The 22,965-nt window shown below is 48.0% G+C and overlaps 1 protein-coding gene across 14 annotated transcripts in view; it reads left to right on the top strand.

The window, feature by feature from the left end:
- Positions 1-22,278, top strand: part of RUBCN (rubicon autophagy regulator) — a 77,957-nt gene extending 55,679 nt beyond the window's left edge. For 6 of the 14 annotated variants that reach the window (XM_063622130.1, XM_063622128.1, XM_063622118.1 and 3 more), the window contains 12 exons: positions 372-582; positions 1,142-1,243; positions 3,829-3,903; positions 11,081-11,141; positions 11,865-11,997; positions 12,690-12,835; positions 13,737-13,801; positions 14,267-14,505; positions 16,411-16,472; positions 16,915-17,068; positions 18,435-18,528; positions 18,754-22,278. In XM_063622130.1, the coding sequence (XP_063478200.1) occupies positions 372-582; positions 1,142-1,243; positions 3,829-3,903; positions 11,081-11,141; positions 11,865-11,997; positions 12,690-12,835; positions 13,737-13,801; positions 14,267-14,505; positions 16,411-16,472; positions 16,915-17,068; positions 18,435-18,528; positions 18,754-18,932 (1,521 nt within the window). In that variant the 3' untranslated portion in view covers positions 18,933-22,278. The remainder of the gene's footprint in view (positions 1-371; positions 583-1,141; positions 1,244-3,828; positions 3,904-11,080; positions 11,142-11,864; positions 11,998-12,689; positions 12,836-13,736; positions 13,802-14,266; positions 14,506-16,410; positions 16,473-16,914; positions 17,069-18,434; positions 18,529-18,753) is intronic. The other 8 variants (XM_063622119.1, XM_063622121.1, XM_063622117.1 and 5 more) reach the window with 3 other exon arrangements.
- Positions 22,279-22,965: the final 687 nt, after the last annotated feature.

Below are 22,965 nucleotides of genomic sequence, written 5' to 3'. Positions count from 1 at the left end.
TAAATGACATCTGTGTAGCATTTTATAGACTACAAAGCACTTTTATCTTGAGACATAGCATTTACTTTAATATTTTGTGTACAGATGTATGATTTTGGGAAAGAACCTGATTGAAATCCTGGGCCTCTTCTCTATCATATTTTTATGTAGAAATGAGACAGGAAAGGACAGGCTTGGCAAAGTAAGAGAGTGAAGAAAACCTAGAATAGGTTTTCCAGCCATCGGCTTTCCTCGTAGTAGAAATGTCCATTTCTCCAGGGTATTCTTGGCGGGAACAGTTCCTATCTTGGAAACTCCCCTTTCCACATTATAATGAGTATGTCATTCAATACTTCTAACCCTTTGCCTGTGTGGTGCTCTCCTTCCCCCAGGAGAATGCCCACTTCAGCATCTCAGAGTCCTTAATTGCTGCCATCGAGCTAATGAAGTGCAACATGATGAGCCAGTGCCTAGAGGAGGAGGGCGTGGAAGAGGAAGACAGTGACAGAGAGATCCAGGAGCTGAAGCAGAAGATCCGCCTTCGGCGCCAGCAAATCCGCACCAAGAACCTGCTCCCCATGTACCAGGAGGCTGAGCACGGAAGTCAGTGGAGCCTGTGGACACTTCTGTTCCCACATTTTCCCAGCTTCAGCATAAGGCCTGGTGCCCAAACCAGTGGTTCCTCTGCTGTCAGAAAGATATTTCTATGTAGTCTTACTTTTTTTCTACCATACTCGGAATACTCATCCTAGAGTCTCTCCGTTTCCCACATCAGAAATACCTGCCTTCCAGGCCAGGCAGAGTGGCTCACGCCTGGAATCCCAGCACTGTGGGAGGCCGAGGCGGGTGGATCACTTGAGGCCAGGAGTTCGAGACCTGCCTGGCCAACATGGTGAAACCCCAGCTCTAAATATATATATGTATATGTATAAATAAAGGAATAGCTCCCTTCCAAAATAGCTTTCTGATATGAGGAGACCTAAGAACACTCCTCCCAGATTTGCTTCCCAGATAGTAGTACTTTCTATTTACTTGAAACTTTCTAAAGGGAAAGTTTCCATTTCTCTCTGTTGAGGTCATATCAGGTCCCTTTTATTGTGACACTGGAAGGACAAGATCTCTTTCTGCCCTGTTTATTCATTTTTGTTTTTAAACATAACAGGCTTTCGGGTCACCTCCAGCAGCTCCCAGTTCAGCTCACGTGATTCGGCACAGCTCTCTGACTCTGGCTCTGCTGATGAGGTTGATGAATTTGAAATCCAAGGTAAGAAGTGACACTTTGTTACAAGGGAACTTTTATTCCGTTTCTTTCCATTTAGAATGATAAGCTGCAAAGTGTTTCCGAAGTAGAAGATCTTCGTTATGGATTGTTGTTAGCTATTGTAAGGGACAGCCTTCTGCTAAAAACAAAACCCCTTCACAGTGTCAGTAGGGAAGAACACTGGAAGCAGCTGTTCCAGGTGGAGTGGCTGCTCGTTGATGTCACCCTGACGCGTCCTCCTCAGTGGTGTCTTTCTTTTGGGTTCCCACTCTGACCCCTCCTTTCAGCTTGTAGGGCTGGTCCATACCACTTGAAATTAGAATCCTATTCTCTTGGGTTCCATAACACAACTGAAATTGTTTCAGAGTGTTCAAAAGAGAAAAGGACAAAAAGAATCACTGGGGGCAGGGGGACAAAAAAGGAAAAAAGTCAGGTTTACAAAGTAGAGCTTGAATTTCTGCCCTTGCGGTCGGTGCTCACTGCTCAGCACAGTCACAGACTGTTGTTGGTGGTGGTGGTGGTGGTGGTGGTGGTGGTGGTGGTGGTGGTGGTGGTGGTGGTGGTGGAACTATCAGCATAGAGGAACAGTGGGGTCCAGTCTGGGGAGGAGTTGTGTTAAATCAGGTTAATGTCCCATTCCTGCAAATCACAGATTTCTTCAAGTTGCCATCAGCAAAACAAACACACAAACAAAAAAACAGTTCAGGGACAAACGCTCTTCCTTCATGGGTGAAACCAAGAGTAGTTTCCTTACTGAAGTGAATGGTATCTATAATTCTCTGTTACAACATTATGTATGTAGACAGAGGTGAACTGTATCTATAATTCTCCATTATAACAATGTGATGACAGACAGATCTTGTGTTACGAGAGGCTTTGATTTCCTGTTTACACAATCTGGAGAACCCATTCACCTGCACAGGCCTCCAGATGGAGGAACCACACGTTTCTTCCCATTCAGAAACTCCGTTTTTTCACACATTTTCCAGTATTCAGGAAGTCTTCCTTCTATGTTCTCCTTAATGTCTCTGATTTCTGTGTATGACAACAATAGACAGTCATTTAAAACTCCTGTTGTTTGTTTGTTTGGTTGTTTGTATGTGATTCTCCAACTCCTCTCCAATTCTCCATCAACTGGGTGACTTACAATTTAGCTCTGACACTAACTACCTGGAGTTAGCACGGATCCTGCAGCTACGGTCCTGTGAGAATTACTTCCGCTTCAGATGCCACACACAGGTCACCAAGCTACCTGCCCTTCTGCTTGTAGGCTGACTACAAATTCAGAGATTCCCATGACCCCCTGCCCCCAGGTGGGATAATTTGCTTGAATGATGCCCAGGACTTGGGAAAGCTTACGATTGTAGCCTGTTGTAAAGGGTCCAAATGAGCAGCCGCATGAAGAAGTACACGGGGACTAAGGAAGAGATCATGAGCACAGGAGCTCCTCCTGCCCCCTTGGTGTCTGGGGGCACCACCCTTCCAGGTGCATCGGTGTGTTCGCCAACCAGGAAGCCTGGACGTCTTTGTTCAAGTTTTTATTGAAGTTTCACTATATAGGCACCATCGATCAAGTCATCGGCCACTGGTGACTGGGCTCAGTCTTCAGTCCCTCTCCCCTCCCTGGAGGTGATGGGGGAGTAAAAGCTCCAACCCTCTAATGACGTGGTTGGTTCTTTTGATAGCCCCCAGTTGTGAAGCTGTCTATCTGGGGGCTTGCCAGGAGTCTCCTCATTAGCATAAACTCAGGTATGACTGAAAGGGGCATCTTTTGAATAATTTCTTGAATGATTCAAGAAATTCCAAGAATTTTAGGAATTCTCACCAGGAACTGGAGACAAAGACAAAATATCTATTTTCTGTTATACCATAGTCTGTGATTGACTTCATCTCCTAATTAAAAAAAAGAAAGAGAGTCTGACCTCGCTCCCAGCATCAGCAGTCAGAATTTCAGGAGGAGAATAATGAGGTAAATTCAGATCCGTCCACTTGACTACCACATCTGTTTCCTGCAGCAAAGCAGGGATCCAGGAAACTGTGCAGTCTGTAAGGAGCCTGCCGAGAGAGAGGCCCAAAGCGCACTCCTGTTAGAAACAGTTGCTGTGGTTGTGGACCCTTAGGAGATGTTCAATCAGCTAATTCTCTAGTCGATTCAGAACAGAAATCCTTAAAGGAAAAGACCTTAGGCCGGGTTTTTCCAACCCTTGGGCCAGATCATTCTTTGCTGTGAGGGATTGGGCTGTGGACTGTAAGATGTTTAGCATCATTCCTAGCCTCTACCTACTAGATGCCAGTGGTAACCCCTCCCCAGTATCGAGACAATCAGAAATGCCTCTGTCATTGCCATAATCACCCGTGGCTGAGAACCACTGCCGTAGGAGATCCTTGAGGCTGGGCTTGGTGTAGGAAGTAGCAGTGACTCTCCTCCAAGCTAGAGTGAGCATCTACCCAAGGATGCAAGTTCCTAAACGCCATTTCATGTTTGGGAGCAAATGGCAAGTTTTGATTCCAGGAACATACGGTATAGAATACTAGTTTATTTCCTGCTGGAATACTAAGGGCCCCCTTTTATTATCATTATTACACAGATGGTAGCGAAGGATCTAACCTGACTCACATATCAAAGAACGGACTGTCAGTGTCACTGGCCTCGATGTTCTCAGGTAGCCTACCTTGCAAGCGTGGATGTGCTTGTAGATGCATGTGTGAGAATGTTGCACCAGCTTTCGTATATACTTAATCATGTGGTAACTGTCAAGGTTACGAGGACTGTAGGGGCTGGAGAACTAGTTGGAAGAAACTGGAGCTAAGCCAGAACCACAAGCCAGGAACAATTCAGATATTCACCGATTCTTCCTCATGTGACCCCAGCAATCTTCCTCATCAAGTTTGTCCTTGGTGATCCTTCCCTACGGTGATAAATTTAGATTTAGTGGCCATTGTGACTGATGGAGCTAGTAGACAGTTTAGAAAGGAATAGTTAGATGAAGAATTTTAGTTCAAACCTGTACCTAAGCTCCTGCCACACATTTAGACAGCAAAAGTAGGTAGAATGGTATGAAGCTTACTGTCTCTTTAGAACTTTGAATTTGCAGAGTCAACTTTTAGAAAGCCATCTCTTCTGGGTACTTTGTGTACCATCTCTTCTGGGTACTTTGTGTACAAGTAGGATTTACTGCTGTAGATGTTTGTTGTTGCTTTGTGATCCAAACAAGTAGGTTTCCTGTAGGTGAGGTTAGTTGAAAGAAAGTAGCAGTTTTCTACTCAGAATGGCTTTAAAACACAAAAACAACAACAAAACTCAGGACTTTTGTATTTTTTTTGAGACGGAGTTTCACTCTTTTTGCCCAGGCTGGAGTGCAGTGGCGCAATCTCGGCTCACCGCAACCTCTGCCTTCCGGTTTCAAGCAATTCTCCTGCCTCAGCCTCCCAAGTAGCTGGGACTACAGGCAGCTGCCACCACACCCAGCTAATTTTTGTATTTTTAGTAAAGACAGGGTTTCACCATGTTGGCCAGGCTGGTCTCAAACTCGTGACCTCGTCATCTGCCGCCTCGGCCTCCCAATGTGCTGGAATTACAGGAGTGAACCACCACGCCAGGCCCAGAACTTTTTATTAAAACTGTTAATATTGTTGGGCATTAGAATTTGAAATAATTATGTAAGATTAGATCAAGATTTAGAGAAATAAAGACAAATATTACGGGAGCTCCCGTGTTCTCACTCATACGTGGGAGCTAAAAAAGTTGATCTCATGGAGGTAGAGAAGAGAGTGATAGTTACAGAGGCTGGGGAGGAGGTGGGTTGGGGCGTAAAGAGAGGTTGGTTAGTGGGTTCAACCATACAGTTAGAAGGGATGAGTTCTAGTGTTCAGTAGCACAGTAGCGTGGCTGTAGTTGACATATTGTGTATTTCAAAATTGCTAGAAGAGATTCGAAGTATTCCCAACACAGAGAAATGATAAGTGTTCGATCAATGGATATTCTAAATACTCTGATTTGACCATTACACATTGTATGCATGTATCAAAATATCACATGTGCCCTGTCAATATGTACAAATATTATGGTATCAACTTAATTTTTTTAAGATGAGAGAAATAAAAGTAATTAGATTCTTTTTTTTCCTACTCCTGAACGTCCGTCATTGATTCTAACATGAGTCTTCCCTGCCTGAGGAGGAGTTGTCCCGACTCCCTTTCTAACTGGTTTCCGGTGTGTTTAGTCCCAGCCCTTTATGTGTTGAGTGTCAGCCGCTTCTCCCTGAGAGCACATGCAATCTGCTCCCACCACCAGGTAGGCCTTGATTTGGTCTTTCTAGCATGCTTCCTTTCCCCATTTTGGGGGCTTTAAAATTTTTATACACATGACAGGTTTTACACTAAGAATGTGAAATGTTTTTCGATTAGAAAGCTGCTTTTTAGGCTGGGCATAGTGACTGTTTATGTCGGTAATCCCAGCATGCTGGGAGGCTTGAGGTAGGAGGATTTCTTGAGGCCAAGAGTTGGAGACCAGCCTGGGAAACATAGTGAGACCCCATCTCTGCAAAAACATATTTTAGAATTAGCTGTGTGTGGTGGTGCGTGCCTGTAATCCCAGCACTCTGGAGGCTGAGGTGGGAGGATTGCTTGATCTGGGGAGGTTGAGGCTACAGTGAGCCATGATCATGCCACTGCACTTCATCCTGGGTGACAGCAAGACCCTGTCTCAAAAAAAAAAAAAAAAAGAATTCACCCACTTCAGGTGTACGGCTCAACGGTTTTTGGTACCAAGTTGTGCAGCCATCACCGTAATCCAGCCTGAAAACATTGTCACCGCCCCAGTAGTATCCCTTGTGTCAGTTTACGGTGAATTCCTGTCTCCACCCCCAGCCCCACTCAGCTGCTCGTCTTTCTGTCTCTGTAGATTTGCCTTTTCTGGACACTTCGTATAAATGGAATTATCCAATATGTGATGCGTCATCTTTTGTGTCTTTCACGTCATCTACTTCTGCTGATGGTGTCTGCCAAGTTGGTTTGATGTCTTTCATAAGCTCCCAATCTCAGACAGTCTTTTCAACTTCTTTGGATTTATAGTTTTGTTGTTATTTTTTTTCCCCATCTCCATCTTCTTCTATTATAGCTGCATCAATTTTTCTTTATCTTCCTTTGTGGATTCTTCCTGAATTTTCATCTTCTGCATAGATGTATCTAGTCAGGGTCCGATCAGGAGACAGAAACTACACAGTAATTTGAATAGGGAAAGTTTAATATAAAGAATTATTTCTACTATAATGTGGGAATCACAGAATGGGAAACTGGCTCATGAGGAGTAAAGAAGACTCTCAAGAGTGCACAGGAGAAGCCACACGTGGTGGCTCACGCCTGTCATCCCGGAATTTTGGGAGGCCGAGGTGGGTGGATCACCTGAGGTCAGGAGTTTGAGACCAGCCGTGGCTCACGCCTGTCATCCCGGAACTTTGGGAGGCTGAGGTGGGCGGATCACCTGAGGTCAGGAGTTTGAGACCAGCCGTGGCTCACGCCTGTCATCCCGGAACTTTGGGAGGCTGAGGTGGGCGGATCACCTGAGGTCAGGAGTTTGAGACCAGCCGTGGCTCACGCCTGTCATCCCGGAACTTTGGGAGGCCAAGGCGGGCGGATCACCTGAGGTCAGGAGTTTGAGAACAGCCGTGGCTCACGCCTGTCATCCCAGAACTTTGGGAGGCCAAGGCGGGCGGATCACCTGAGGTCAGGAGTTTGAGAACAGCCGTGGCTCACGCCTGTCATCCCGGAACTTTGGGAGGCTGAGGTGGGCGGATCACCTGAGGTCAGGAGTTTGAGAACAGCCTGGCCAACATGGTGAAACCCTGTCTCTGCTAAAAATACAAAAATTAGTCGGGTGTGGTGGCGTGCACCTGTAATCCCAGCCACTCTGGAGGCTGAGGCAGGAGAATTGCTTGAACCTGGGAGGTAGAGGTTGCAATGAGCCGAGATCATGCCACTGCACTCCAGCCTGGGTGGCAAGAGTGAAACTTCGTCTCAAAAAAAAAAAAAGTGCACAGGAGGAGCAGATAGAGGAGCAGTCACTATCCTTGGGGCCGAGATGGAGCATCTGGGGTAGGAATAAATGTAAAGGAGTGATACATCCCCAAGGCTGATATCCAGACATCCTGGCTTGCTGGATGGTGGGGTTCCCTGAAACACAGAGCTGCCCTGAGATGGTGCCAGGGGACGCTCTCCACGGGGAGGTGGCATGCCAATAGCTGTCACCGGGAAACTGTTCTCTGGGGTGCTGAGGGAGGATGCCCATGGGAGGTGCTATCTCAGAACCCAAGGGTACTGGTGAAAGCCCTCTGTGGGAAGGTGGTAGGCCAGTGGCACTCACTGTAAAGCTCTCCAGGGAAGCTCTCCTGGCAGGTGCCAAGGGAGCCGTTTATGAGGGCATCACTCGTGGCACTCTGCTGCAAAGCTGCCCAAGGTGTGCGTCCCCCGGAGTCAGCCTAGAGGAGCAACCAGAACCAGCCAGAGAAACCCCTTCGGCCTCCAGCACCCCTCCAGTGCCCTGTACTGCAAAACTTCACGTCATGCCAGCTGGCAAAGGAGAAATGTTTCTGTGTCCAGCTCCATTATTGCAGAGCAGGCAAAAACAAGGGCAGATTTGGAGTTGAAAGACAATAAATTGATAGCTGGCATAGTAGATAAAAAGGAACGTTCATGAGCTATACTTTCTGACAAGTTTCAAAATTATATCCAATTCAAGGTCAAGGTAATCAGTTCCTTCTCCCCCATCCCTTTTTTAATTACTTTTTTTCTCTTTATAAAACAAGAATACTTTGGGTTCTCCATTTTGAAGTGTTTCCTTTGAGTCAGCAATTACAGAAAATTTGTTGAAGTTGGATTCCCGGATACGCTGGGTATCACCTTATCTTCTAGAAAGAAAGCAGGAAGGAAACCAGCGTCAAACTGGCCAGTACATTCTGAAGTTGACTCTTCTTGTGACTCACTTACTTTGTTTAAAAATTTGCTAAGGTACCAAGGTTTTAACCAGCTCTTCTCTGATCGTTCAATATCAGCGTCTGGACACGCAGCAAATTCTTCTCCTTATAATTTGTCATTGTTTTTGTTGTTGTTTTTATATTTTTAAATTTTTTTCAGTCAGTAATAATGGCCTTATTCTGTGAAGTTGGTGCAAAAGTAATGGCAAAAACTGCGATGACTCAACCTAATATCTGATGCATCAGAAGCACCTGAAATCAGTTCTCTTGCAAAACAATACTTGTTTTTGTACAAAAAAATCCATAAAAAGTTTCAGAATTATGTTAAATTCCACTTGATGCTGAGTGTCTCGGACCTCTTCCTTAAGTGCTCTCACTTGGGACACATTGAATCCATCCAGATGGGCAGCTCCCCCTCTCTTCATTCCTCAGTTCTCTGGCTTAGACCTTGGTCTGCTTTTATCCAGATCTTCAGTAGGGCTTCACCCGCATCAACTTAGTGGTCTGCTTGAACTGACCAGAGAGTGATGAGGCTGCAGCACAGGCCCAGGACCCACAGCGCTGCGTGGTCCTTGGCTGGGGTCAGGTGTCACGGCCCCTTTGATGAGTGTGCTTCTCCCCCTGCACGCCGGGATCAGAGCCTTGCCTCCAAAGCTGGGTGGCCCCTCCCCACTCTTGGACGTATTCGTGATTGCCTAGGAAGCCCCTGCATGTACCTCCGACCTCACTTTACCTCTAGTAAAAGGAAGAAACATGTTACAGTGTGACTCAGTTGTATTTTCTAAAGAGAGAATGATTTTTTCTCTCAAAGAAAAAAAAGGTTTCTTCTCTGTGAGGATAAAGAACTGCTAAATAGTTTTATGAAGGCAATGGTTTCCTTAGAAACCGTGAATTACCACCTGCCTGTTCTTTCTGGCATGTAGTGTTTTCTTTAATAGCCTGGCACTAAAATAAGAAAATTGGTTAGCTCCTTATTCAGGGATAGCTAAGATTTTTTTTTCTTTTGTGTTACTCCCAAACAGGATGGAATTTGAAATAGCTGTTAATTGCTTTTAGCCAATTACTCATTTATTTAGAAAATGTTTTCTGAAAACCTTTATGTACAAAGCACTCTGAGGGCTCCTAGCGCAAGGCAAGACTTAGGTACAACCCAAGGCAGTGTAAGTGTTACCCAAATAAATGTCGCAAACCAAACAGTCTATGAAGGTCTGGCCTACTGTTGCCTCTACTGTTTTTCTTTTCTCTACCAGCACTAACTAGCTAGAAATAAGACAACTAGCAGGGCACTGGGATCTGGATTTTGGTGGCACAGATTCCGCCAGAAAACATGGTATACTTGAACATCTTTGTTGTTAAATAGGCTGTGTTAATTACCAGCAAAAATGTGTTGATTTCTCGTCCTGTGCTTAGAGAACATATGAAAACCAACAGATTTTACTTCTGTTATCTTACTCATATATGTAGCTTTGAAGATGTAAGTTTGTCAACAATGTTATTTGAGTATATGCTTGTATATGAGCCCTGTGTTAAGTATTTTAGAGCCAAGGGAAGAATAAGACACAATCTTATTTCCTATTAGGGTGATTTTATAATCTAGTTGTCCAGACAAAAATCTGCATACAGAGGAAACATGAGGAACAGTAGAGCTGCTCACAGCCCAGTGCACAGAGATGCCATACAGGATTCGTGTCCTCCTGAGTGCTCATGGTAGATTGGTCATTGTGTAGGCTTAATTAGGAAAGAAAGGTCTTTTTCACTGGGCACCGAAGGACGTGAGAGAGAGTATTTATCAGAACAGTCTTGTTTTCATGACCTGGATAGGCTGTGTCTGCCTGGCTTGAACATAACTGCTGTATTTCACATTCCCCTCCATCAAAAGTATTTGGGTAGATGAGGTCTCTGAGGTCTCTGGAGGTTCAGGCATATCGTTATTAGAAATCTTCTTCTAAATCCTTTGTCAGAAATAGGTTATGGAAAGTCTGCCACAGTTTCCTGTATGATTAGCCTCAGAGATCATGTTGACCATCCTTGTCAAAACGTGTTGGTAACCAGGCATCTCCAGAGAGCTGCAAAGCTATAGAGAAGTTCCTTTTCCTCCATGAAGCTTTTCTAAGGATATAGAAGACTTCTAACATTCAGGGGCAAAATGGCAACAGTGATGACATGTTAGAGGCAAAATTGCAAACACTTCTAACATTCAGGGTAATGGCAACAGTGGTGAAATATTAGAAGCAAAGTTCCAATTTCACATATATTTCATGAGAACCTCTATGATCCCAGTTATGTGTTAGGCACTAAATGTTTTATATACATATATATATACATATATATATATATATATATATATACATACATATATATATACATATATATATATATACACATACATATATATATACATATATATATATATATACACATATACATATATATATATATAAAAGCCAGACAGAGTTACTGCCTAAGGGAGCTTACCATTTGAGAAAGGTTAAGATGTGGAGAACGAGGGAGAGATTTGAGTCCTTTGTTTTGTGTTTGTGCATATGAGGGGTTGTGTCCCTGTGTGCCTTAGGATGCTTGTCTTCTCATTCACTGTTTTGCACCAAAGCTGAGTTTGTCTTTCTGCCTGAGTTTGTAACACTTTGACCTTTTCAGTGCTACGCATAATGTTACTAATTCAGCCTGGTTTTGACTTGGATAAAGGCAAATTATAACTTGTTTAGAGCTTCACCTGCTCCTTTCTCCTGCATAGAGTGTGGCACCTGGCTGTAACCCTGAGAGCTTAGCTGGGAGCACCTTGTAATAGATTCCAGGTTCCCTTACCCACCCCCTTTCCATTGTGCTCCCCTTATCTCTGGTTTCCATGTAGATGCTGACATCAGAAGGAACACAGCCTCAAGCAGCAAATCCTTTGTTTCCTCCCAGTCCTTGTGAGTACTTTTTTTTTTTTTTTTTTAAAAAAAGGAAAGAAAACCTTAGGATATGTAGAGAAACAAACCCAGTTCTTGGCGTATGGCTGGGCAAAGCCATCCAGATGTAAGAGGAGGCGAGGTTAAAGGGAGGGGCTTGCGATGGTGCTGAGCCCACGGGAAGAAAGCAGAAGCTCTTTGGTCCCAGTGGGATGGGCTCTCGTGGAGGCAAAGCTGGAAGTGAGTTATTCCTTCTCTGCTGACTCTCATCATAACCAGAGGCCCCAGAAGGTCTCAAAAGAGAGCAGTGATGATGGTTTTTGGTTATGAAATCAAATTGAACAGATTCCACATCATAGACCCAACCAGGGGAAACAGTAGCTCATTTGGGAGGAAAAATCACTTTTTAGTCCACAAAGCAATTTTACTCAGTTTGTTTTGTAAGCAGGCATTATAATCTCCATTTTGCTGTTAGAGGAGCTGAAGTTCAGAGAAAGGAAGTGACAGAGTCCTTCATTAGCAGTGCCGTCTGGTGGCAGGAAGTGGGGCTTGAACCGAAGTCTTAGGACCGTGAGACTGGTGGACTTTCACTGTCCCATGTGTGAGGGTGATGAGCAGGCCGGGGTGCTGCGGGTGTTCTTCCAGCCCAGAAGTTGCTGCGTGGGGGATGAGATCATGAAGGGAAGCCTCCCATCTGCCCATCCTTTCCCTGTGTTCAGCCGTCCTTGATTCTCCCCTTTCCAGCTCCCACTGCTTCCTGCACTCCACATCTGCTGAGGCGGTGGCCATGGGGCTCCTGAAGCAGTTTGAGGGGATGCAGCTTCCAGCCGCCTCAGAGCTGGAGTGGCTTGTCCCGGAGCATGACGCCCCTCAGAAGGTGGGTCCTTAGCTCTTCTTCCTACGCAGGGGCCGTCATGAGCCTCTGTGACCTTGTTTTCCTTCGTCACACGTCCCTAGTCTGGAATGAGCCTGTGTGTTCCCCCCCTTACTCATGGAAGCCATTCATTACAATGTGTCGGGTGATAAATGAACGAGCAGATGCTCGCCTTGTCAGAGCAGAGATGACGGCGCCTCGCAGTCCTTATTCACATGGCCGCTCGTCTGACTCAGTCACATTTGCTGTGTGGCCACCTCGGAGACACTACACAAAAGTGAATCGCGTGGATTCTTTGCTCTGCAGTCGTCTTTAAGGCACGAAACACGCTGGCACGGCAAGGGTCCTGGCATGGGTGCAGCGACAGCATGAGCCGTGGGCCACTGCCCTGGTAGGCTGTTTCTGTTTGCTTCTTGGGACCTACGGCCCTCACTTCCAGTACCTTGGCACCTCCTGGTTGTTTCTGAGGATCAAGGTTCCCTGAAGCCCTTATCCTGTGGTGTTCCTGAAATGTCTTTCACTCATTATGCTCTGTCATGGCCAAAAGGGTCCTGCATTTGTGTTTCCCAAGCCCATCGTGTGAGTTTACTCCAACTGTGTTTTTCTCCTGCCCATCCCTGACTCACTGCCCATCTCAACAGATGACGGGCAGCCCGCTGACATGAGCTTACCCCAACTGTGCCTTTCTCCTGCAGCTCCTGCCCATCCCTGACTCACTGCCCATCTCACCGGATGACGGGCAGCACGCTGACATCTACAAGCTGCGGATTCGTGTTCGTGGCAACTTGGAGTGGGCCCCCCCCCGGCCTCAGATAATTTTTAATGTTCATCCAGCCCCAACGTGAGTGGCCAGTGTCTGTGCCCTTTGGAGCATAGATCCGTCCTCTTTGGGTTGTCAGGGTTTTCGTCTCACTCACTTGTCCCTGCCTCCAGCCGTCCTTCCTGCACGGTTCTCTTCACATAAAGGCAGAGGAGGAGCACTGTCCATTTGGTCCTTCGTTTCTTACTCGTAATTCCTGGAGCTGATTGGAAACGAGGCGGGTTTTGTTTTGCTGGCATTCCCCACCTGTTGCCTTCCTCCCAGTAGTTTTGTGGGCTTGCTGGTTTTTCTTCTCTTTCTAAGATGGATGGATGCTTTTCTCTCCTGTCATTCTCTCTCCTTTACCACATCTCATTCCTCACATTTGTACAGAATGTGTGGTTCATTACTGGGCAGAGTCACTGCCTAGACCTAAATCCTATATGGAGTTAGCTCTCCCAATAGGTTCATTTTTGTCCAACTAAAACACAGGTGAGCCGGGCGCGGTGGCTCAAGCCTGTAATCCCAGCACTTTGGGAGGCCGAGGCGGGCGGATCACAAGGTCAGGAGATCGAGACCATCCTGGCTAACATGTTGAAACCCCGTCTCTACTAAAAATACAAAAAATTAGCCGGGAGTGATGGCGGGCGCCTGTAGTCCCAGCTACGCGGGAGGCTGAGGCAGGAGAATGGCGTGAACCCGGGAGGTGGAGCTTGCAGTGAGCCGAGATCGTGCCACTGCACTCCAGCCTGGGCAACAGAGCAAGACTCCGTCTCAAAAAAAAAAAATAAAAATAAAAATAAAAAAAATAAAAAAATAAAACACAGGTGAATTCCCCTCTCTTCCAATACTTAACTGGAGCTGTGTGTGTGCTCAGTCCTTCACAATTCCAAGGCCTCACGCAGCTGCTCTATGCCAATGCCCTGTCCTTACCCTTCCTCAGGAGGAAAATTGCTGTGGCCAAGCAGAATTACCGCTGTGCAGGATGTGGCATCCGGACTGACCCTGGTGAGTGCCTTCCCTTCCCACCATGCTGCCTCCAGAGGTTCTGTACCCTCCCCCACACATAGGGAGAGGTGGCGTGTCAAAGGCGGTAACAGGAGGTGGCGTGGCAGAAGTAGGGAAGGGGAAAGACAGGTTCGTAGTAGGCAAGAGTGCTGGCAATCAGAGGGAAATGATTTCTGGGAGCACATGGCCAGGATTGTGTACTGTGGAAAGTTGGGTAGTTCCAGCTAGCTGGTAAGGCTGGATCTTACTGTCTCCGGCTGCTTTTATTTACTCAGGGCCTCCAAGGTAGGACGTGACTCCAGGCTCCACTGTGTGGATTTCTGCAAGCTTTGGGGAACTCAGACAGAGATTGCTGGAGGCCATTGGCTGTCCCTCTCTGCCCTTTCTAAGGGAACAGCAGAGCCGCCTTCCCAGCTTGTAGATGGGAAACTTACATCTGGCTTTCTGGCTTTCCGGTTTTTCCAGATTATATCAAGCGACTGCGGTACTGTGAGTACCTGGGCAAGTACTTCTGCCAGTGCTGCCACGAGAATGCCCAGATGGCCATCCCCAGCCGGGTTCTGCGCAAGTGGGACTTCAGCAAGTACTACGTCAGCAATTTCTCCAAGGACCTGCTCATTAAGATATGGAATGATCCTCTCTTCAACGTGCAGGACATCAACAGTGCCCTCTATAGGAAGGTCAAGCTGCTCAATCAAGTCCGGGTAAGACCTCGGAAAAGGCCACGTTAGAGTCTTGCCCTTCTCCTCCCCTCGTCTCCTCCCCCGTCCCCTCCCCTCGTCCCTCCCCCGTCCCCTCCCCTCGTCCCTCCCCCGTCCCCTCCCCTCGTCTGTGGGCAGCAAGCCACCCAGGCGCCGAGGCAAGAGACTGAGGACACGAGCTGTTCCAGTATAATAAAATATAAAACAGGAATAGTCATACCAGATACAGATCTTAGATATGATTATATATGAATTATTAGTTGGTAGTAATTACTCTTTATCCTAATAATAATCCCCGCTCTATAATCATAACCTAGGAAAAACCAGGCCATACAGAGATAGGAGCTAAGGGGACATAGTGAGGAGTGACCAGAAGACAGGAGTGCAAGCCTTCTGTTATGCCTGGACAGGGCCACCAGAGGGCTCCTTGGTCTAGCGGTGACGCCAGCATCTGGGAAGATGCCCGTTACCAGGTGGACCATGGTCTAGTGGTAGCAAAAGGTGTCAAGGAAAAACACCCGTTACTTAGCAGACCGGGAAAGGGAGTCTCCTTTTCCCCGGGGGAGTTTAGAGAAGACTCTGCTCCTCCACCTCTTGTGGACGGCCTGACACCAGTCAGGCTTTCCCGCAGTTATCCGGAGGCCTAACCGTCTCCCTGTGATGCTGTGCTTCAGTGGTCACGCTCTTAGTCCACCTTCATGTTCCATCCTGTACACCTGGCTCTGCCCTCTAGACAGCAGTAGTAAATTAGTGAAAGTACTGATAGTCTCTGATATGTAGAAATAATGGCATAAGCTGTCTTTCTCTTTGTCTTCTCTCTCTCTCTGCCTCAGCTGACAGGCAGGGAAGGGCCCCCTGTCCAGTGGACACGTGACCCACGTGACCTTACCTATCATTGGAGAAGACTCACATTCTTTACCCTGCCCCTTTTGCTTTGTATCCAATAAATAACAGCGAAGCCAGACATTCGGGGCCACTAACGGTCTCTGCGTCTTGGTGGTAGTGGTCCCCCCGGGCCCAGCTGCGTTTTCTTTTATCTCTTTGTCTTGTGTCTTTATTTCTACACTCTCTCATCGCCGCACACAGGGAGAGATGCACCGACCCTGTGGGGCTGGTCCCTATACTCGTCCCGCCCCCGTCTCCTCCCCCGCCACCCTCCTCTTGTCCCCTCCCCCATCCCCTCCCCTCGTCCCTCCCCCGTCTCCTCCCCCGCCGTCCCCTCCTCTTGTCCCCTCCCCCCATCCCCTCCCCTCCCCTCATCTCCTCCCCTTTTCCCCTCCCTTGGTTGTATAGGGCTTCCCACAATTACCACACTTCTTGTTATCACAGTGTCAAAGCTGTAACCGTCTCTCCATTCATGCCCTCACTATGTACTTCCTTAATCTCTTCCCATTTCCCAGGTTATCTGTCTAGTTGGAGCCTCAAACGTGGCAATGACAGCTAGGAAGCTGTAGATAGCACTTGAGGGCAAAAGCAGAATTTCTTCCTTCACTGAAAACATTAATGAATGAGGAATCGGGTATCGAGTGAGAAATTGGAACTGAATAAGTTAGTGAATGAATGAGGAATCGGATATCAAATGAGAAATTGGAATTTCGGAGCACTCCTCTGCCCAGACTGCTTATGTGACTCGGGCAGACAGACCTGGTGGAGGGGCCTTCCCTGACTAGAGGGTACTCTGAAGCCAGTTGTCAGAGCGAGTTAGAGCGTAGGACAGCCTGAAGCCGGTTGTCAGTTAGAGTGTAGGACAGCCTGAAGCCGGTTGTCAGTTAGAGCGTAGGACAGTCTGCTCTGGCTGCAGCATGCGAGGCTTCTAGACCCCCAGGGTTTAAAGGCCCTGGGCTTCCCACACTGGATTCCTCTTCTCACATCTTTCTCCCACTCCTGCCCCCACCTCTTTCTTTTCAGCTGCTGCGGGTCCAGCTGTGTCACATGAAGAACATGTTCAAGACTTGCCGACTGGCCAAGGAGTAAGTCCTGTGTGGAGCCAGAGCCCTCTGGCCACGTTGCTGTCTCCGAAAGGGACGCATCCCAGCGCTTGGCTCTTGTTATGTAACGAAGGAGAGTAGAGAGATTTTGCAGAAATGTGAAGCGGTAAACAAGAGGCCACGGCAGTAACTGTATCTGTGTCCTTCTCTCTGGAAGGGGATCTGTGGTCATTCCACCCAGGGCAGGCCACCGCTCTTCGCAGGCTGGGTCTCACGTGGACCACTCTGCAGGAGTCTATAAATAAGTCACTTCTGCCATCCAGACACCTACTAGTGTGGAACGGCTGGGGCGGCCTGGAACCCTGGGCTGGCTGATGGTCGCCCACCCTCATTACTTTCTGCAGTTTCTGGATAGGGATCCTTCTACTACGATGTGGCACACGGACTGTTCATTCCCTCCCCTGCCTCCTGTCACTCCCTGTAGGCTTCTGGATTCCTTTGACACAGTCCCCGGCCACCTGACAGAGGACCTCCACCTGTACTCACTGAATGACCTGACTGCTACCAGGAAGGGGGAGCTGGGGCCCCGGCTTGCTGAGCTCACCAGGGCAGGGGCTGCCCATGTGGAGAGATGCATGGTGAGAAAGTCTCACTGTAGCATGCAGCTGAGCCCTTGCTTTTAGGGATACAGGGAGCGAGGTGGACCTGGGGTTCTTGCCACTTAGCTGGAGGAAGTTGAAATGGCCAGTCAGCACTGGGAGAGGAACTGGAAAGGGCTGCTCTTCCTTAGCCTGGAGAGCAGCCAAATCATCCCGATCTAAAAACCTCGAGTGAGGGGAGGAGCTGGTGCTCCTGTGGCCCTGGGTGGCTCTGGGCAAGACTGGGTAGACTTTCACTCAAGAATTGTTGGCCGGACGTGGTGGCTCAGGCCTCTCATCCCAGCACTTCGGGAGGCCGAGGTGGGCGGGTCACCTGAGGTCAGGAGATCAAGACCAGCCTGACCAACATGATGAAACCCCATCTCTACTAAAATAGAGAAAGTAGCTGGGTGCGGTGGCGGGTGCCTATAATCCCAGCTACTCAGGAGGCTGAGGCAGGAGAATTGCTTGAACCCGGGAGGCGGAGGTTGCAGTGAGCTGAGATCACGCCACTGCACTCCAGCCTGAGCGACAAGAGTGGAAAAAAAAAAAAGGCAGTTGTCATGATGTGAGAGGAGAACTCTGGACTGGAATCTGGAGAGGGAGTCCACCCTCGGCCGTCGTTGTTTGTTCTCAGTCATTATGACCAAAATAAATACTTGTCCCCTCTGAGGCCTCAATTTTCTTGGCTCTAAGATGAAGAGAATAATTTACTTTCTTCTCAGTATTTTTGAGGGTTGATGAGGTAATTTGTATGACAGCGTTTTGTATACTTTATGTATTCCTCAAACGCACATCGTTATTGTCGTGATCTACTCGACATGTTGAAAATGCAGAAATTACACTTTTAGAACTTCCTGTCTTAGCCTATGCCCAGTTATGTTCCTGTGACAGTCCCAGAATTAGAGCTGGGCATAGTCAGGAAATCCTGTGTGCCTGGGAGGAACTGGAAATCCTTCACTACAACCTGACTCCAGGCTGGGAGCTGTATTTGAGGAACAGCCTTGTCTCCACGTTTTATCTTAATTGGTTGTGGTTCCTATTCTGAAATAAAATCACGACCCAGATGGGACTGTCGGCTTAGGAAGCCCTTTGTGGTGCCATTTCCGCCTCCTCTCTTCATGGAGAGCCACGCTGGGGGTCGGAGCTTCTCCGGCTGGTGCCTGTCTCATCTCCTGCCTAAAGCTTTGTCTAACACTGCCCAGCCCTGGCCCTAGTTTAGCTTTCATGCTTCTGAGTCCAGCCCAGGCCTCCTCCCTGTGGGCAACAGAACCCTGTAGACCACTCCCCTCCTCAGTGTTCACCCTCCCTTGCCAGTTGCTGATGTGCCACTCCTCATTTTGTCATCTGTGTTTTTCCTCCCCAGCTCTGCCAAGCCAAGGGCTTCATCTGTGAGTTCTGTCAGAATGAGGATGACATCATCTTTCCCTTTGAGCTCCAGAAGTGCCGGACCTGTGAAGGTGAGGGCAGGTGCAGGCATCAGGCAAGTGAGCCTGAACACAGGGCTCCTTTATTCCCCGGAGCCAGCCCTGTTAGCAAGGGTTCGGTGCCACTCAGCACCTCGCAGGGCCTCCCCACGGGACACCACGCCTTGGTGGCGAGAAGGGGCTGTGGCAGCAACTGACCTCTAGCTGGAGATAATACTAATTGTTTTCTTCTCTCTCCCACCTTCCCAACCTGAGTAGAGTGTAAAGCGTGTTACCATAAAGCCTGCTTCAAGTCTGGAAGCTGTCCGCGCTGCGAGCGGCTGCAGGCCCGGCGGGAGGCACTGGCCAGGCAGAGCCTGGAGTCTTACCTGTCGGACTACGAGGAGGAGCCCGCGGAAGCGCTGGCCCTGGAGGCTGCCGTCCTGGAGGCCACCTGAAGAAAGCACGTGAAGCCTCCCTCTGGGCCGGGGTCACACCTGTTGCAGAACTGAGCCACTCTGAAGGACTTGCCCCACCTGGGGCTTCTTTTTTTTTTTTTTTAAATTATCATCATCTTTTTTTTTTCTTTAGTGACTTGTCTGACGTCCATGTGCAGTCAGCCGTCGGTAGGTTGATGGGTCCAGTCTGTGATGACAGATAATTTGTAAGCACCAGGTGTTTTCATCAGAACCGACGTGCGGGTCCTTCAGTGAAGCTTCTAGTGCCTCTGTCAGTGGCAGAGACAGCAAGACCAAGTTCTTCCAGCGTCTGTGGCCTTCTCCTCTAGGTTTCACCTGCACGTCAGGTATCATTTCCAATTTTCCTTTGTTTCAGTTCTGGAGCTTCTGAGCCAGGCCTTTCTCAGCCACCTCTCCTCCTGCTGCTGAAACGGGGATGGCGTTTTCCCTCCCCTGTCCTGGACTGGGGTCAGACTATGCCCCGAGGAGAAGCAGCAGAGAATGGGACTACGTCATGGGCATTTTGTCCACTTCTTTGGGTATTTTGGGGGCCACAGAACAATCATGACTATCCTAGACTCCTCAGAGACCTCAGAGGCAGCCGTGAAGGTCCCTGTGTTGCTGGGATTTCCTGTTTGAAATATTTGAAGCATAGATGATGCCACAAGCTGACTTTCTTCGTCTACCCTGGTGAGCTTGAAGCAAAGAACAGAACTGATGCTTAGGCCAGGCTCATCTGTAGCCTTACGCCGCAAGCATACGTGAGGCGACAGCTCTGTCACTGAAGGAGCGCTTACTCAGAGGAGCTGTCGGCCCCCTCTTAGGTGTTAAGGTCTCTTTTAGTTAACCTGGCTTTTTGGTGCAGGTGTGATCTTTGAAGCTCAGGCAGGTCCCTGATGCCATCCTAAGGTGAGGACAGGAACCTCACCCACCATCTTCTTAGCGTGTCCCTGATGACTCTGTCCTCTGTTAGATGGTCACTGTGGTTCTGAGTAAAAGTGCAACCCAACTCCGTTCTCTCTCCCCTTCCTGCAGCAGAGCTGGGTCCTTCCCTGGTGGCTGAGTCTCTCTTGCCTTAGCTTCTTTGGTCAAAGTTGGAGAAAAGCTTGCTGCTATTAGTGCTGTTACAGAACTCGACAGTTTGTGGATGTGAGTGTGAATGTTCCTGTGTTCTTGGGATAACAAGAGTCTTTATGCTAATTATGCACTTAACTCTGTGTAGCCTGGTAATGTTTATCTGTTCATTTGATAATGCTGATTTTAGTGTGCTGCCCTCCTCCCGCCCATTAATGTGTGTGTTGGTGGTGAAGTCCTTCTGATAATGCTGATTTTGGTGTGCTGCCTCCCCCTATTAATGTATTTGTTGACAGTGAAGCCCTTTTGATAATGCTGATTTTGGTGTGCTGTCTCCCCCTATTGATGTATTTGTTGACAGTGAAGTCCTTTTGATAATGCTGATTTTGGTGTGCTGCCTCCCCCTGTTAATGTATTTGTTGACAGTGAAGTCCTTTTGATAATGCTGATTTTGGTGTGCTGCCTCCCCCTGTTAATGTGTGTGTTGATGGTGAAGTCCTTTTGATAATGCTGATTTTGGTGTGCTGCCTCCCCCCATTAATGTGTGTGTTGATGGTGAAGTCCTTCTGATAATGCTGATTTTGGTGTGCTGCCTCCCCCTGTTAATGTGTGTGTTGACGGTGAAGTCCTTGGGTGGGGCCGTGTGTGTGTGTGATGTTCCTTAAGTTGATGCAGCTTCTAACCTCTGTGAAAGCACTGGTCAGAGTGGCTTCTCCAAGAGCTGGCAGCTCTGTGAACTAAAGCCTGCATCATTTTTGTTCTGGGATTGAATTCTGCCCATGGGCCTGTCTTCCCATAGTTGCTTGCTGGTAGGAAAGAAATGGGCGTAGGCGCTGCGCCTGGAAGCTGAACAGAAAGTTGCCTGTGGTTGGTGGCAGCTGATGAGAGCTTGAGCTGGTGGTAAGAAGGAATCTCCCAGGAAGTGGGAGAGGCATTAAGGTGATGGCCAGGGCTGAGGCTCCACCAACACGAGAGGGAACATGTGGGAACTGGCCCCTGCCCTTGATTCCTCTGCCTCAAAGTTGGGATCTGAAAGCCACGTAGGGCTAGAAGACCCTGAGGCTGTTCTCCCTTCTGTTCATAGTGAGACGCAAAAAGCCAAGTCCCCGAAGTTCTGCAGGGCTGTGACTAGAAGTGCCCAGGTCCTTCAGGGAGCTTTAAGAATGACCCCACAGAACTCAAGTTTCACTAGGGGTTAGGTCCCAGATTCAGACCCAGGGGCTTATAAAAATGGTGAGCTCTACTTCCAGTTTTGGTTTAAATTACACATCCAGGCCAGGCACGGTGGCTCATGCCTGTAATCCCAGCACTTTCAGAGGCCGAGGCAGGCAGATCATGAGGTCAGGAGATCGAGACCAGCCTGGCCAATGTGGTGAAACCCCGTCTCTTCCAAAAATACAAAAATTAGCCGGGCATGGTGGTACACGCCTGTAATCCCAGCTACTTGGGAGGCTGAGGCAGGAAAATCGCTTGAACCTGGGAGGCAGAGGTTGCAGTGAGCCGAGATTGCACCACTGCGCTCCAGCCTGGGCGACAGAGCGAGACTCCGTCTCAAAACAAAAAACAAAAAGGTGACACATCCAGCTCTTTCTCCAGGTCGTTGCGCTGGAGGAGAGATGTGCTGTGTTGTCCTGCCCGTTTCACATCAGCATGGGATCAAAGGATGACAATGCTGACAGCTTCTGAAGCCGAACCCAACAGTCTCATAGGGTCCTCACTTGTCACTTACTTTTCTCCATCTCCCTCAACCGCACCCCATCCCTTTAGATTGTGCGTCTGTTTTAGTGACTCTGACACGATGCTGTCATCAGCGTCCAAATACCCAGTTATTTATTTATTCAAGAGCGGGGAAGCGGGTAGAGGATGGGATGTTTTGGAAGCACTTTGCAACTTACCACTATCTGAAAATCCCCTGCTGTTGCAGGGAGAAGCTTTGAATGCACTGAAGAGAATTCCTTGTACATGAAGGCGGGTGGTAGTGTTCTTTCTGTAAGTAAAGGGAACGAAAAAAACATAGTTTGCTTACCAGGTGGAGACAAGATTCAAGACATAGCAGAAGAGTGGAAGATGAATATTTTCCACTTAAATGAGGCTGTTTTTGACGTTCTCTGCCAAGGATTTAGAGCTCTCATTGAATTAACATAAAAGGAGCGCGAGTCTCAGTAGAGATGTTCTGTGTGTACAGCCCGTGCTCTGAACTGGTTTCCACCTGCCGTGGTTCTTGCACAGCCTGGCAGTTCATTGTCATCTTTAATAAACTAAGGAAATGAAATTCTGTCTTTTGTCAGCCTGCCTTGACTGTCAAGAAATGGCATTGTGTCCACTGTAAAGCAGGTGTATCTGAACATTGAGAAGGTTTCTGTGTTATAATGTAAAGCAAACTGGACCACACACATCAACGAAAGTGAGGTGGAGTGGCTGTGTCACTAACTTGCCATGAGACCTCGAGCGAACCACTTCGCTTCTCTGGATTTCTGGTGCATGGGACGTGTGCCCCCTGCCCATACCCTTGGTGTAACTGTCACTTAAAATGAGGTGTCTTCCTCTCCGCAACATCTGACTTGCCTTAGATGCTTCAGTTCCCACTTCTGTGAGCATCTAGCATCTTTCTCTTCTGCTCCTGGTCCACTGGGGCTCCAGCTCTACCCTGCAACTCTCTGAACATTTCCCCTTAATGTCCCCTTGTCATCTCCAACCAGTGTGTCTAAAACCAGCATTAATACCATCTTTCCCGTGTCATCTCCAACCAGTGTGTCTAAAACCAACATAAATACCATATTTCCCATCTCATCGCCAACCAGTGTGTCTAAAACCAGCATAAATATCATTTTCCCATGTCATCTCCAACCAGTGTGTCTAAAACCAGCATAAATATCATTTTCCCATGTCATCTCCAACCAGTGTGTCTAAAACCAGCATAAATATCATTTTCCCATCTCATCTCCAACCAGTGTGTCTA

Source organism: Symphalangus syndactylus, chromosome 17, assembly GCF_028878055.3.
Source record: "Symphalangus syndactylus isolate Jambi chromosome 17, NHGRI_mSymSyn1-v2.1_pri, whole genome shotgun sequence".
Taxonomy (NCBI): domain Eukaryota; kingdom Metazoa; phylum Chordata; class Mammalia; order Primates; family Hylobatidae; genus Symphalangus; species Symphalangus syndactylus.
This window is presented reverse-complemented; position numbering and strand designations above follow the sequence as displayed.